The 16,603-nt window shown below is 50.5% G+C and overlaps 1 protein-coding gene across 1 annotated transcript in view; it reads right to left on the bottom strand.

The window, feature by feature from the left end:
* LOC119111123 (bone morphogenetic protein receptor type-2) overlaps positions 1 to 16,603 on the bottom strand; it is a 39,406-nt gene that overhangs the window by 21,377 nt on the left and 1,426 nt on the right. Inside the window, exons 4-5 of the mRNA XM_037234953.1 lie at positions 16,282 to 16,425; positions 15,909 to 15,963 (exon numbers count right to left, since the gene is read on the bottom strand). Of these exons, the coding sequence (XP_037090848.1) occupies positions 15,909 to 15,963; positions 16,282 to 16,425 (199 nt within the window). The remainder of the gene's footprint in view (positions 1 to 15,908; positions 15,964 to 16,281; positions 16,426 to 16,603) is intronic.

The following is a 16,603-nucleotide window of genomic DNA, read 5'->3' on the forward strand; positions in this document are numbered from 1 at the left end:
AAGATACTTGACTCATCCGCCTTGTCAGATTTAGGTTGCGTATAGCTTGTTTTTGTGTTACCATAAACAGGTATGCCAAATTACCCAGTTCATCATCCATCAGACCGCGCTGGACGAAACTGCTGCGCGCGGTAAATAGCAGCATATTATCCTACCACGTACGGTGAATGGGAATCTTTTGGGGCTAACTCCAAGGTGTTCTAAAACCAAAATATCCGTCCCGTCCTTTTATATAGCCTTGGTTATTTTGCTTGTCTGCTTGCAGTCTCCTTAGTATAGGTTCTTAAAGTTCAAGATGGATATTTCAAGATGGCATTTGGCGCAGTCCAGCATGTCAAGTGAAAACCGGGCTTTTATATAATGCCTGTGTTTCATGCCATCTTCGCAAAACTACCGTTATGATCCTATCTGGTTAAACATTGTACGCAATATTTCAAGTGCAGGGGGTGCATGGGCGTTTTCGGTGTGCACCATTATGACACTGTTTGTCCTGATCGATGTATCATGTTTTGCGCATTTGATCACGGCACATGAAATAGGCACATGCTCGACCTGCATGCAATTGTTATATTCTAAACATAAAAGTGAGTCCAAATGTACAACAAGCTTTCGTCTCGAGCCATCTATGGACTGTTCTAGACGATGCCAAGCTTGATGCGACCGGGAACCACGGCGGTCGCCGTCTGATGAGCTGGTCTCCTATGAGGCGAAAGCTCAATGAAACGACATTGATAATTCTTTGTACACCGAATATAAACTGGTAATCCACGGCATTCTGCACCACAGCTTGATCAGCTTTTCGGTTCGCCTGTGTCATGCAAAAATCTAAAAAATTATGCTGCTTGTCAGGCGAATAAGACCATAATAGTGATTACACAGAAGGTATTCGTTACCTAGCAGTAAATATCGCCTAAAATTTCCGGGACGGATAGCGTAATGATGGTAATTTGACAGAGCTGTATGATAAAAAGTCTTCAATACATGACAGAAAAACGCCGATAGCTAAAGGTGCGCGACCTTGTTTATAAGTGCGCACCTTCATCCTACATGCAAAAGTGGGATCAAGTCGGTTCCGTTAAAAAAAGCGACGAAGGGAAAGTAGGTCAGTCCACTCTTGAGGCAGGAAGTTTCCAGAAAGTTTGCATTTTGCCGTGGTGTGTGGTAAGGGCAGATAAATCGAAAGCATGTGCCTTACCAAGCGTCCTACCTGGTATTCACATTAACAAGTGGTGGTGCTGATTCATAAGCATGTAGCAAAGCAGCCGTGCGATCAACTTTGCGATCGGTCCTGCGGGGGTGACTAACCTAACCTTGCCGACGGGCAGCCGGCCCAGGGAACGGCTGCCGACGGCGGGAGGGAGTGGGGCTCAGACCAGGAATATCAAAAAATGTCCGAAATTCTGTGACTTAATTTTTAGCAGGAGTGACCCCAGTGTTATGATTAGGTAGTACTGTTTCTGGCAGAACGCATTTGAAGCCTCTAGATTTGTTTCTGCCTAAAATGCTGTAATAAAAGCTTATTTCTTGAAAAATAATCGGCCAAGTCCAGGCTTCTCAAAAGGCCTTGAATTTGAGGATGGATTAGAATTCAAAATCCTGACTAACCTGTGGCCTGGCCAACCTGCCTTATTTTTACATGCAAACTGCGGAGGCAGAAGCCTCCCAATGACCCAAATGTCTTCCCGCTTATGGAATTTTGCCTTCCCAGGAAAATAATGCGGAGGCGGATGGAATAATTCCAGGTAAGTAAGCACTCTTGTTTGACAAATGGTATGGATGTGTCCAGTAGGCAAAACTGTGCATCAGCCCAAAACAGCTGCAGGTGTACATGCAACCATAACATCAGGCCGCTTACTTATCTTTAAATTGTGTTAGGTGGTTTAAGGGCGGACCGATTCCTCTATCTCCCCTCCCCCCTCATGGTGTCCGGGCTTCTCTTTGAGAATTCCCTCCTAAGTGCGCCCTGAGCCTCCCCCTTCTCCCACTTTTTGAAAAGTTTCTTCACCTACGAGCACACACGGCATGCCACAAAGATATTAGCAAAATATAAGGGGAGCATGAAGCACCCAGCCCTTACCAGAACAGGGGTTCAGGGATCCGGCTCTGCGACACAGGTCCTTGAATGTCAGTGAGAGGACCACATGCGCCAATCGAAGGGCCTCTGCCGTAATGAGGCCCCTCCGCCTGTCAGAGACTGCCAAGACCGAACAGTCGGCCCCCGTGACGGGCCGGGGACCCATTTCCGAAACAGGCCGATGAATGTCAGCGGAGGGCCTCCTACAGTGGTCGACAAATGAGGACCTCCCAATGCCTGTCAATTCAAAATGAGGACCTCCACATGCCTGGCAAGACCCAGTGTCGGAAATCGGCTCCGTGTCGCCTAGATATAATTTTTCTGGAGAGGGACAGGGACGGGACTCCAGCATATCGGGGCACTTTGTGTTAGTCAGGGCCCTCTGACAGTGACAGAAGGTATGCCAAATGACAATGATATGGTGTACAATGTGTTGGTTAATATGGTTAATATGTGTGGTTAATAGTGTTGCATCAGTCGGAGGATGCAGTGCTGCATGGAGACCCTTCTTCTGGTTTCGGTCAGGAGTTTCATAAGCCGAACAGGGGCCCCTGGGTCAATTATTGGACTCCTGTTGCCGGTAAGGAATCCCTTTGCGTCACTGAGGAATTCGGCGTCAGGAAGACGAACAATGTATGATGTATCCCTCTGAGGGACTCAGAATTGACCAGGAAGCTGCAACCCATGTTTCGCCAGAATGGTAGTCATTAGGTACCCCGAGCTGAAATGGAATTGGAATTCCTCTCCAGCTTTGACCAGAAAGGCAATGGGCCAAATAGTGTTCTAACCACGGGCCCCTGCTCGGAGAAGATATGGGGAGCTCCTCAGTATTAAATCCACTGCCTGCAAGGCTCTCAAAGTTTCCTAGAAAATTTATCAGGCCTGAAAAGACCCTAATGCCTAAAGGGCACCCCAGTACTGGCATGCACCCTCCACGCCGGTGACCCAGACCAAATAATGCATCACTCAGGCCTAAGATGGCGCCGCGGGCCTGACTAAACGTTCCTCAGACATGAGGAGACGCTCCCGAGGACTGCCTGGTCTGAAAGGCGCACCAAAATTGGAAAGGAACTCAGAACGTCCTTTCCGGCATGAAGAAAGCCGTTTTGTGGGTTATAAGGCCACCTTTAGGAATAACGTGGCCTATGCTCTAGGTCAGTAGGTCCAATATTGTCTTGAGGAGACCTCTCTGCTGGTTCAGGAGGCACAGGCTACCAACTAGGAGACCCCTGTTCTGGGTTAGGAGGCCCTCGTTATATTCAGGGAGCATCATTTCTGGAACAGGACAGGTTAGGTTAGGTTAGGTTAGATTAGGTAAGGTTAGGTTAAGTAAGGTTAGGTTAGGATGGATTAGGTTAGGTTAGGTTAGGTTGGGCTGGGTTAGGCTAGGCTATTGCGCGTCAGAAGGCCGCGACTTCCCGATCAAGATGCCACGTTTTGAAATAATGGGGGCCTCGTGGCCAGATTTGGAGGGCCATTCGTGAGTCAGAAGCATCTTGTTCTGGATACTTAGGCCTTTCTATTCACCAGGAGGCCCTTTTCTGGATCACCTAGCACTATTCTAGGATAGCGAGATCCTTGGCTTGTATGATAAGAAGGCCTCATTTCTGGATTTTTCAGTTGTCGACATAAATTTGCTTGGATATGATAAATATGATAATTTGATAAATGGAAAAATGCCCTCGACGTCCCTCCTTGAATACTATACCGTTCAAGAAGACCTCATCGTGAGGAGCCCTCATTTAGTCCAGGGGCCCTGGAAAATTCTGACCGGCCCCTTCCCCCCCCCCCATCCTAACTCAAAATCCCTGGCAGCACCTCTGGTTACATCTAATAACAGTACTGGGTTGTGTCACCGCAGGACACCATCACGATACAAAGAGATTGATTTCAACCGTTTTCGAGTCCAGCTTACGCTGTTAACGCATGTCATAGTGGTACACTTGTGTCTTGCTTCGTAGCCCCGGAGTGCAGACCTGCTTCGCGAAAATTGCAGTTGTAGCGTATGCCGTCGTCATGCTGGCGCAGCCTGCTAAGGGCTGCCGTCGGCAGCTGTCACGAAATAGAGGCACCGCTTGTGAGCTGTCCCTTCCGCGCGTCGCTTGCTCGCGTCGTGGACCTGCGGGCATACAAGCGGCACCTCCACTGGTATGGGTGACGTTTGTGATTGGCGCAGCGGGCGGCGAAGACCATTTACCGCGAACGGCATTGGTAGAAGTGTAACCCAGTGCGTCGCTATAGCCCATGTGATACTGTTCGCGAAGCCGAAGTGCGCTTCGAAAAGTCACAGTGTTAAGCGCCATAGGGGAGAAATAAAAGTCATAGCACATCGTTTGTTGTGTTCGCGTGATAAAAGCCTTACGTTTGTATGCCTTTTCCCGACATAAAGTGTTGTAAGCTTTTGTAGATTTTTTAGCGAGTGTTTTTTGACAAATTAGTGTATTAACATAAAGACAAGCACTTTGGAACAAGCAAGGCACATATAAAGCGTTACTTTCATTGTGGTGGCCCTGGAGTACAACGAGATATCTGCGGGCAGAACGGCTTTTTTAATTCGGGATTGTAGGCTATTTAGGACTTTGAGAAAACTGGTGTTACCGATCAATTCAGATGCGTCTGACCTGCCACTAAGTGAACAGAACAAAAAGGTGGCATGTGATATAATCCTTTATAGTGTGACATATGATATAGGAGGCACATCACGGCGAAGCTAAAACCTTCGAGGCAAGTAGATTTCAGGCGTTGTGGCATGAAATAGCAGGTGAAACACGCTGAAGTGTCTCTCATTCATGTCATTCTGGGCGTGGTGCCAAGTGTTGCATAGCTGCTGGCCACGAAGTAGCATATGGTGTTGATGTAATTTTTTTGTATTGTATTTATATTTTATATTATATTTTATATCATATTTGTATATAAAACAGCGCATTGCAATTTCTGACACAGAATTGATCGTGACGCCAACGACTGAAGCATCTTCGCCCATACAGCCTAGAGGGTGACTTGTTCAACTTTTCCTTTAAAAATGTGTTATTTCAAGATCCGTATTCATAATTAGTGATATTCTAGACCGTAACGATAAGGCGTCCATTTTTTGCCGATCTCTTCCCGATGTAAGGCTAAACAGATCAGGAAGTACGGAGCACCTGTCTTTAATCCTGCCACGCGCACTGCTCAGCGCGGCCCAAAGTGCTGATTCAGAAAATGAGATGGTATCACCCGTAGCTCGAGTGGTTGCTAATTTTTTTCCTCACTTTTTCGTAATATTGGAAAAGAAATCAGTTTGCTTTTTCACGCACCATGTTAAGAGCGCCATGAGGATAAACATAGCACCCGAGGTACTTGACTTTTTATTGGTCATGGTAACTGGAGATGCTCAGATATTTACCACGGGCATGATGACTTGTCTTTTAGGCTACGTTATATGGAGGGCTAGAAATATGACGGACAAACTACGTCACTTTGCTGATCCGTGGAGCTCCAACGAGTTACCGCTCAGAAAAATCTGATGCTGACATATAAATGGGTGCAATGACAGAAGCCTGAGCCAAATCGAATTACTCGTGAATATTCATCTGTGCGGGGCCCCATGGGATCCTAAGTGGATGACTGAGCATGTGTTAATCGACTCCGCGTGCATTTTCGTGTGGATGTTATGCATTCATGCATCCATTAGCATTAATGCTATTGCGTCATGCATCATGGTGTTAATCCCCAAGACTAAAGAAACAACTGCGGCACATGCTTTCTGCGCAGCAGAGGGACAGCGCTGTTGGTGCCGATCACACATTCCCATGGCATTGCAGGCTAGAGCGTGTCGTAAACGTGATGGTGCCTATCAAATATCATCTGTATGTTGCGACGACACTGGTTTCGCAGAGCCGCAGCGATAGCTCACCGGCACGGTGAGATCAGTCCACTGTGGTCACATCCAGCGCGCAATTGAAATCGGAAGTTTTACATTTATCTGGACATACTTCGCCACGTCAATACAAAAGCACACAGACTCAGGGCGGTGGATAAAGTAGATTGCAGTTTTCCGCTGCCGCACGTCTTGAACCACGGCAGTGGCAGCTCCTTTGACAGTACCTACAGCGCACACTGGTCATCGCGGTTACAAATCCAAAACATGCGCATTTTGAGCGGTGGCTGACGAGCACCGCATGGGACCACCACGATCCTGATCCTATGATCATTGCATGTGATCATATAATCGGTGGCTTCTTTTACAACACGTCCAGTGCCTACACAGTCCGCTATGGCCACAATACAGACTGAGACCATCAGGCAACATCCATAACGGCGGCTCACAAACACCATGCCGATAGAGTTACCGGGTAGTCACAGCACATCTATCTTGTCTGTACAGTCACATCCGTGGTGCATAAAACGCCATGGCCAGTCTACTGCAGCAGCTCATGACACACGACGTAACGTTGTACGTTCTTGGGCTCAGCACGCCTACTGGACTGAACCTCCCACTGCGCGATAGTGTCACATACCTTTGTCCACGCATGCGCACTGGTGAGGGCAGGGATATCGCCACCCGCTTCTAGTTTCTAGGCCATTAGGTCACGTGCGTCATGTTGTAGTCAGCGTAGGGCGCCACATTCTATTCACCTGGTACATCATTATCATCATAGCCATATCACCATGATCTAGACGCCGATTACAGCTTCGCCGATCGCCGCACTAAATAATGTGTTTAAAGCGCGTAGTGATGCGTCGATTGAATCGATCGCAAGACCACTGATTGCGACTGCAAAAGTGCAAATGGGCGGCGATACGGCGATAGACCGTTACGGCGCCTAGATGGGCGGCGATAGACCGCTGTTTTACATTTCTCTACAGTCACACCCATAGTTACAGAAACAACTAATTCTCATGGCCACACCCGTGGTTACAGAAACAATTAATTCTCACAGCCACACCCGTGGTTACAGAAACAACTAATTCTCACAGCAACACCCGTGGTTACAGAAACAACTAATTTTCATTGCCACACCCGTGGTTACAGAAACAACCAATTTTCGCAGCTACCCCCGTGGTTACAGAAACAACTAATTCTCACAGCCACACCCGTGGTTGCAGAGAAACAACTAATTCTCATGACCACACCCGTGGTTACAGAAACAACTAGCCTCCATGATATTTTCCAACGCTGCGGTGGAAAAAACAACCATGACAGTGTTTAGCAACAGCGTCAGTAAGGTCTTGCATGAACGTAGGCCATTTTCGGTCTTAGTGCTGTCCCACTCAACAGTGAGCAAAAATAATGCTGGAAATGCATCATCTGTGTAGAAAAAATCGGTGGGCGTGAATTGAACAAATGCCATTACCAGAAGCTGAAAGCCCTAAGTGCTGCATGGATGCGTGGAATACCTACCCTGGTCCAGGGCAGGGAATCACAAGATTTGACTCAAGCAGACCTTACTTTGTCTAGATGCGAGTGATCGTTAATAAAGTTGCTAAATGCATTTGCGAGGAACATCATGCTTATAGATGAGACAGTATGAATAGCCTTATTTTTTGTAGAATAAGGCTATTTACAGAAGAATGAAGATAGATGTAGAACGCAATAGTGCCCCATTTGCAGTATTTTTGCTTGGTGTGTTGTTTGGAAAGAAGAGCGCCGAAATGAGCAAAGCACTATTGCTAGAAAAATATTCCTACCTACGAGATAGATGACATCCATCTCTCTATGCACCTGTTTAATCGGCGAGGAATTAGGCTATTAACGCTGTGTCATCTGTAATTGTTAATTAGGTCGCAAATGAGTGAGTTTTCTTTTCAAAGTGATGTGCGCTCAGTTCAGCAAGCCTTCTAAAGGTTCTATGTCTTCAAATGCTTATTCCGCTGCTTAAATAGCAGACAGACATTAGCAGACAAGTTACATTGAGTATATGCTGATTAGCTCTATGCGCGCAATCGGCTTTTGAATCTATCAGGCGCTTGATCGAAGCTAGGTTCATGCTGTTAAGGAAGGAGCTAATGTCGACCATTTTCACATCATCGCGCTCATAATTTGGTACCAGCTTTGAACATTCAATTGCGTCGTCTTTGTTTCCCCCATACGATGCTAAACAACATCGCTTCGATTTGCTTCGTAAGCTGTACAGACGGATTATGCAGTGCGATGAACAAATGCATCAGCTTTGATTGTAGCAATGATTAAACAATGCATACTTTTTCCAACAAGGGTAAGATTTTGCCTCTTTCACCGCCCTTTTTATCTTCAAATCGAAGGTATTTCAAGCTGAATATTCCGTTCCGTTTTCGTACTGATGTTGAAGATTAGGTACATTCAGAGGCTCCTTATTTCTTGCACCCCCTTAATGTATAGCTCGGCAGATACATGACCTGTTTTTAGTGTTCTGATGGGCAGGCATGATGTTTTGTCTGGACTTACTTTTAGTCCAGATAAATCAGCGAATTTAGCTAATTCACGGAGAGCGCTCTTGTAGATTTGGTAAAGCCATCAAGCGGTAGAATCGTGTCATCGGCGTAATGTGAGATGCAGACTCTCTTTTGCCGGCGAGATGTGCACCCTTATTTGGTTGAGACTGGGTGATTTGGCGTACCAAGTGCTCGACAGCAAGGTTAAACAGATAGCCAGACGATGAGGTTGCGTTATCCTATCCATGCTATAAGAATGTTTCTGGGCCCAGATGTCCCGTTCAATCATAGTGTGTGGAGTAATTACATGGATATAGCTAAAACAGGTCAATTTTTTCTTCAAGAATGGCTGCCAATTGAGCGTTCTCATCACTGCTCTTAAATAATTTTATGACACCGACTTGAGGGCGGCTTCAAAGACTGCGGCAATGATCATTCCGAGTGTCTGCTTTGTTCGCGCTAAGGCTATTTTAGCAAACCTTAATCTCGTATTTTTCGTCTGTACCTACCGAAAATGTTCGCGCTTTGTGAGGACCAATTGTTTCACGCATCACCCCTTCAAGTACGTTTGCTATTGCGGAGGAAGCTATCTGATAGTCAACGTCTAGCAGCTGGATGGTCTTCAGCCTTTCAGGGTACGGATATTTTTCATTGTTCGGGAATCAGCTTGACCATCTCTTTTCTGTATAAAGGTGATGTTTGGTCTTGTTATAACGACACAGCAAATGTCCGATGCAGGAAAGGCTCTAATTTTAACCAATGTTCCAACCAACGTTCTAAGCAATGTTCTGACAAATCCAATCAGAGAACCGTTGGATCCTGACGTTTTATCTTTTTCATTGACTGTCTCTGTGAGATTTTGTAATGTAATCTCTGAATTAAGCTGTATGCTGTCACCTGTGTTCAGTGCAGAGGTGAAGTTATTGAACATGAATGCTTCGCCTAGCTCATTGATATCTTCCTTGCTGTATTTCACGTCTAGATTCCGTGATGATTCGCCTTGTTTGGTCAGTGATGCAATCCCTGTCGGCATATACCGAGCGTCTTGTTTTTTTGTGATGCGAATGTGTTTTTTGTATACGGAAAGTGTTTGACCATGACGGTTTGCCCTGTTATTTTTTGTTTTCTACTGACAAAAAATAATTTGGATCTTCTCTACTTGCTCATGCGGGTGGAGCACAAGGATGAATTGTTAATTCCTGAATCATCGGTCGTCCCATTTCTTCTTAATTATTCTTCCGTTATCCAGCAGAATTAGATATCTTTCAAGTGACGTAGCGCCAAATCTCGCTGATGCTTTGACGACTCCTTGCTTCAGACCGTCTCTTGTGCTCTAAGCTGTCTAGCTTTTTGTTCTGAAAAATATTACACTTCCTCTCTTAACTACACTTTTGGGTGTCGCGTAGAATAAGCAGTTACCTACTGAAAGCTGCATGAAAGCATAATTTCGATAATCGCTGAGGAATCCTGTTGGTACATCGGGACCGCGTACTTCTTGAATGTTTCATGTGTGCATTACTTAATATATTGTACGCAATCTTCGCTGAGTGAATGTGAGCGATTAAACACCCAGAGTCCCTTCCCCTTGGCTCCTGTTGTATCTGAACTGTGAGTGTTATTGCTATAAGTGCTTGAAGGTTTGTGATTGCTCCTGTTTTGTATCCCGGCATACTATTTACCTCTCATGCAAAGTTTTAGCAAGTGGTCAATAGCAAAGAACATACCTAGACGTCAACACTGGAAAGGATTTTTACGCGTCCAAGTGTGTTTAAGCTCGACAGGGTGCATGCACCTCCAGATGTCAGCTAGGCTTCGTCTGTCGACCATTTGCATAAACGTTTTCTTTGCGCTTACGTTATTTTCCCTTCCGTAGAGAAGGCAGTCCGTGTCAGTATCGATAGTGAATTCATGTCTCCAGCAAGTATTATATTATCCACCTAAATTCTCCCAAATGCTCAAGGACTTCCGCAAAGAAATTTGCGCTATTTATAGAACAGGACAAGGCGTGACTATGGTCGATGCTCACGGAAAGGTGTCTAGACCTGCCCGACCGGGCTCGCGCCGGAAAAGCGCCCACCCACTGGCACGGTACGATGCGACCGCCGTCTGCAGCAGAGAGCGGAGCGTGACCACCTCTACACCGCCGGCGGGCGCAGGGTCAGTCCGGCCGGTCAGGGTCCAGCTGACCTGGAAACAAACATACTTCAAAGGTCAGCACGTCACAAAACGGGCATATAACTTCCAAGCAGTAGTGTCGGGGTAAATGGTTGACTTCATCTGGCTGCACACATTACGTGATATCTAAAATAAGCAAGATATTTAATTACGTTGGGATCAACGACTGCTTTAGACCCCCACATTGCTACACAGCGGGTGGGAAAGTCCGTCACAGTCGCTTCTTTAAACTTAACTTCTTACCACACCTTTACTGGTGTGTACCTGTATGAGCGTCGTCACGATGAGTAAGTCCGGCAAGCGAGTCTTCTCACCGACCTGCGACACAGCCCCCAGCTGTATATCCACCGGTCGATCCAGTGCAGCGGCTACCCCGGAAACATCAGAGAGAGCCGACGACTGGACCCCCGAAGTATCGGGCTGTCGCCGCAGATGCTCACCCGCCGAAAGAGATGCTTTAATCCGACACCGGCGCCCCAGCAGAGTGGCCGGGCGCGGCCCGCGCCAGCTGATCGGCACGTCCAGTGGGCGGCGTCCCGACACCGACCGCCAAGCGGCCGGCCGCGCCCTGTCCGCACCGGTCAGCCTGGTACCGGTGAGGCCCAAGGCACCGACCGCCGGCCGCCGGCAGCCGCAGGCGGGCTGCGCTCCCCGAGCGGCACGGGGCGTCCGGCCAGGTGGCCGCCGGAGCTGCTGATGACGGTGGTTTTGAGAAATGGGGGCACCTCGCTAGGACATCTTGCAATATGACGTTGTCGTCAACCCCTTTGACGTTTCCTCAATCTTGCAAAAGACGGTGCCCCGCCGTGTGAGAACTGTGTTCATACGCTTGGAGTGTTTTGCAGCAAACAGTTCCCGATAAAGATCCAATCTGGGGAGAGTCAGACGTGATTCAAGTTTAGCGGGTCTATGTTGCGGCTGTGGTTTGAAAGTTTGCTCGTTTGAATCGCTTGCTGTAGAATTTCTGATCTCAGATCAGTTGAAATGCTCGCATTGCGAATTTCTGATCTCAGAAATTTGCCCACCACTGTAATGTCGCCTGGAAGGCGGTGTACAGTATGGATGTCTGAGCTGGAGATGTGCAAGTCCGAAGACCTGAGGTTCAGCACTTCGAGAGTCATGTCCTGGATGTTCTCGCCTTGCTCCATTTTGCCAAGGCCGGCGCATATCATCATAAGTGTGTTTATGAGACGCTTATTGTCGATGCCTTCAATTTCATCATTCAACTGCTTGTTGGACATGGTGAGCGTTTCAATTTGTTTGCGCATGGCATCAATGTCAGTGTCTTATGCCATGACTTCCGTCTTAAGGATTTTGATCCGGTTATACTGGTGGGTGTTAGATCAGTTCAGGAACTCTGTTCACGGCTGACGCCGCCGTTTTCCAGCTGTTTGGCCCCTCGCAGGTGCCCAGAAGCTGCATTTACAAGACCGCTTTTCGCGGAGTCCTGCCGTGAAGCTGGGCATGTACGCTGCCGTGGGTCAAGGCCCAGTTACCACGCAGGAGTAGCTGCGCCTCAGGCAGCGCGCACCTGCCGACTGCCCGTCTTGACCTGTTCGAAACCACTAGCGACTTCGGCCGCTGCATATTAGGAGCTGGCACTGGCGCCGTCGAATGAACGCCCCATGATCGTCGCGCTCGGCCAGTATATGCAATTGGCCTGCAGTATGCAAATTTTACGACCCAACGAAGATGGCCTGATAGAACATGTGCACTCGGCCGCCGTACCTGAGCCGAATTTAAAGCAGTAAACCGATGGCTACCCGCTCGTACATCGCAGGTCAGTGGTGCTGCCACCGCCGGCCCGAGCCGTGTGGGCCGCGCCGAGCCGTATGCCGTGCCACCGCCGCCAGTCGCCCTTGGATGCCGGTGAAGTTTGGTGTCATTTATAACCCGTTGCCATTACACTTTTGAGCGTTAGCTGTTTCGTTATTGTAAGCTTATTGCTATGTTATCAGTTGGGTTCCTTGCCTAATTTGTTATGTAACGACGATCTCCGTAAGCGTTGTCATTGTTTTCATGTGGTTTCTGCTCTTGCATGTCATTGCGTTTACCCCTAGCCCTGCTCTGTGCGGTCGCTGAGAGTCACGATCCACGGCCTGGTGTCAGGTGGTCGTGATACGAGAGCCCGTAGAGCGCTCCTGATGTGACACACGGAGTAGTTCAGGGTTCAATCTTTGGGGTCCGCCCTCTTCCTCTTTTTTACCAAGGGTTTGACGCTACATATGATGTGTGGAAAGATCATTATGTACGCTGATGACTAAATATCTTTACGCTGATACGCTGATGTCTTTCCAACTAAACTAAACGGCTACTGATCGGCATTGTCCCATGCACGACACTATGGTGTGGGGGGGGGGCTGCAACGTGACACAGTAACGACGGGTGCAAAAGGTTTCGACCTTGGGCACCCGCACCGCATGCAATGCCACGTGCCGAGACCGAGTGACGCCCTCGCTGCGCGAAATAGGATGCCTCAAAAGTCGACGAACTTACCTCTGAACCTGATTAGTCTTGCGTAATATCCTCACAGCTGCCTACGCGCCGGAGATGCCACGATAGCGTGAAGTACGCCGCTATGACGCGTTCGCCGGTGCCACTCCAGCAACGGCCGTCGAGCTACTGCAGTTGCAACGTGTCCGCAATGAGTTTTGGCGTCGCTCCTTATTTCGCGCACCGAGCGAGTGGAATTGCTGCTTGCAGAGGTGCGGGCGACAGCGACCGCGAGCAACGCGATCTTAGGACATTTTTGATTCCCTATTTGTCAATGGGTAACACGCGTTGCCGTGAGTGGCCACGTTCATCTGCGTCATCTGTTTTATCTTCAGTGACTTTTGCACATACTGGTGTGAAAGATAGAAAATCCTCGCTGTGGAAGCTCCCAAATACATATCTATCGCTGCCGGGTCTAGAGGTCGGCCGGCGTGACGAACACCGGCGTACTGTCAGCGGCGTGTCTCGCAGCTGACTGATGCATGGCGAGCCATGAACATGACCCGCGATGCCGACCTGCGGAGCAAGGATTGCGTTCGGGAGTCGGGTCGCGCTCGACAGCTAACGGGTTTCTTTGCACGAGCGCATGCAGTTGACGCGTATGGATGTGCTGCGATGTGCGATGGTCTCGGAGTGTCGGGTCAGTCGTGCGTCCATCCAGGAGTCCTGCAACAGTCCTAGCTCTCAGAAATACGATAAAATCACCGTGCGAAGCTAGGGGCATAATTCACCATTTGTCCGCCCAAGACCGCACTAAAGTAGACCTAGAATCTGTCCGTAGATTGGCAGCAGGAAATGCGAATGTCGCCCTATAACCCATTGATGTACACCACAAATTTCTAGACCACTGTTGCAGATGGTCGCAACATACACAAAATAGAAGCCTTCTCCTTGAATTCAACATCACTTACGCGGGGCAACAGGGGATGGTGGCCCCGTTAGGAGGCACAGCGCAGCAGGCCACACCATGTTACACTGCCTGTCCCGCGACCCACCTGTGATTAGTCCGGAACTTGCTTCTGGTCTTACCGGCCGCCACCACCGCCACGCTTACGACCACGCAATGAAACGTGTTGAGTCTTCAGTAATTTGCATGAAAACTAAAAATGGTTGACGCAAGGCAATTAAAAATGGCGATCCACCCAAATTTACGTCGGGCCATGACATTGAGCCAGGACAAGTTATTAAATGAATGTGTATGCTTTCAAGTCGTAACTACGAAGAGGTCTCAAACGTGGCGGCATCGTCCCAAGACATCGAATGCAAAACGGGCCAGTAATTTTGGAATGGTCGGCCCGGCCAGGTCAGCGGGTCGGCCTGGCCAAGTCAACGGTTGCCCGGACATGTCAACGTGCTGCCTGGTCAGGTCAGCGGGTTGCCCGACCAGGTCAGCGTGCTGCCCGGTCGGGTCAGCGGGCTGCCCGGCCAGGTCAGCGGGGTGCCCGGCAGGTCAGCGGGCCGCCCGGCCACGTCAGTGGGTTGCCCGGCGGGTCAGCGGACCGTCCAGTCAGGTTGGCGAATCGCCCAGGTCAACGGGCTGGGTGTCAGCCCAGGCTTCGACACAGGTTACTATTCAAGCGCTGGCATGACCTCAAGCTAAGGATATAGAAGATCGCACATCGGTGGCTGCAGCAATTATACAGCGCCGCGAACGGGCCAATACCCGTCAACCGTGGCTAGGGATGGGTGATAGTGGTGCCCGCCCACCCAGTCCATGCAGAAAGATGCCTATTTTCCAATGCTTTTCCATCTTTCCCCTAGCTAAAAATGGCATCAAATGTACCAAAAGCACATCTTCAACCATGCTTGGTCACAAATCGGGCGCTGCGTTCGTAAACTTCTTGCGACATGACGCTATCACAAATAAGTAGCGTTGGCACGTCCGTGTGGAGAGCAAACATCCTCTATTGGTATCGAGATAGATTTGCACAGGTCGGTTGCACACGACCCATGGCACTCATGTCAGTTTCCTGCCGTCATACCGCATCCACATCTGCATAACACGTCCTGAAAAAACCTTACTGCCGCGGATGAACCTCATGAGCCCCATGAAACATACACATTTACACTAGAGTTTGGCGTGAAGACGCTACGCGCGGGTCAGGGCGAGCACGGCAGACGGTTCGTCTCAAGCAGGCAATCCCCGTCGCAAGGCCGGCTAATCAGCTGCACCGGCTGCGCCTGGCTGCAGCCGGCCGGCAAGCATGTGACATGGCTCAGAGCCGACAACACGCTCACACAGCGCTCCGCCAACACAAACCGGGGCGTAACACGGCGTCGGCTATAAAACATGGGAGCGATGCCGCGCCGCGCCGCTCCGCGACACTCAGTTCAGGCTCCAGCGCGGAGAGCACGCGCTGCCCTAATAATGGATGCGTAGCTAAGAAAATAAAATGTACAAAACACAGCGCAGTCTCGTGAGGCGGTTGGCAAGCGGCCACATGCTGGCGGGAGCTGGCGTCAGCGCGGGGCTGCGCCAGCCCACCAGGACAAGTCTTCAACAAAGAGCAGTCCAGCACTATCACAGTCCGGCTCCAGCTCAGAGCCAGAGCCAGCTACATGCTTGCCAGTTCCTGTGACGTCGGGCTGCCCATGGATGAGCGGCGTGGGCCCGCGGCCCACCAGTCGGCCCCCTCTGAGTAACACCGCCGGCGGCGGCGTTGGGCGCGGGCCGGTTGGCGTCGGCGCGCCTAGGTGGACAGCTGCTGCAGCGGCAGCGAGTGCGGTCGACCCGGCGCGGCGACGCTGCAGTCGCCGCCGCCCGCCACCACGCCGCCGCCGCCGCCGCCCTCCGCGTCCACGTTCACCGTCTTGGAGGGCAGCACGGGCTGCAACGGTACGGAGGATGACGGCGCGCGGCGGCGGTGGCCGGGCAGCGCCGCGCGGCAGCCGTCCTAGCCAGCCGCCACCGCCGCCGCCTCCGCCGCCGCCCAGCGCCAGCGCCGGCTGCCGCCGTCGGCCGCCGCGACCGTCTGCTCGCCGTCGCCGCCGCCGCCGCCGCGCACCGCGTCTGCACGATGGGGATGGGGCGGCACGGAGCGCAGGCGCCGGCGCGCCGGCCGGCTCGGCCGGCGGCAGCAGCGCCTGCCACTCGGCCGGCGACGACGCCGTTTGGCGCCGGGCGTGAGCCCGTGCTGCGGCCGCGCCGTCCGCTCCACCAGCGTGTTGCCGTCCAACCAGGTAGTCGGGGACTCTGCGCTGGCCAGGTTGCGCTCGATGCACGGGTTGCGGCCCTGGTGCGGCTGGATCTGAGAGGCGTACTGCGGCCCGGACAGCTGAGAGTTGCGCATCTGGCGGCGGGCGTGCACCGGGTCAGACGGGGTGAGGTGGACACCCTCCATCACACCACTCAGCTCGCACCGACACAACCCAGCCCCTGGAGCGGGCCGACTTCAGCAGCGCTACAGCATCACCCGCGTCAAAACTCCAATCTTAGTGCGACAAACGGCCTGCGTTGCATCCCCGCAT

The sequence above is a fragment of the Pollicipes pollicipes genome, unplaced genomic scaffold (genome assembly GCF_011947565.3).
Source record: "Pollicipes pollicipes isolate AB1234 unplaced genomic scaffold, Ppol_2.1 Scaffold_7261;HRSCAF=8764_pilon_pilon_pilon, whole genome shotgun sequence".
NCBI classification, from domain to species: Eukaryota; Metazoa; Arthropoda; class Thecostraca; order Pollicipedomorpha; family Pollicipedidae; genus Pollicipes; species Pollicipes pollicipes.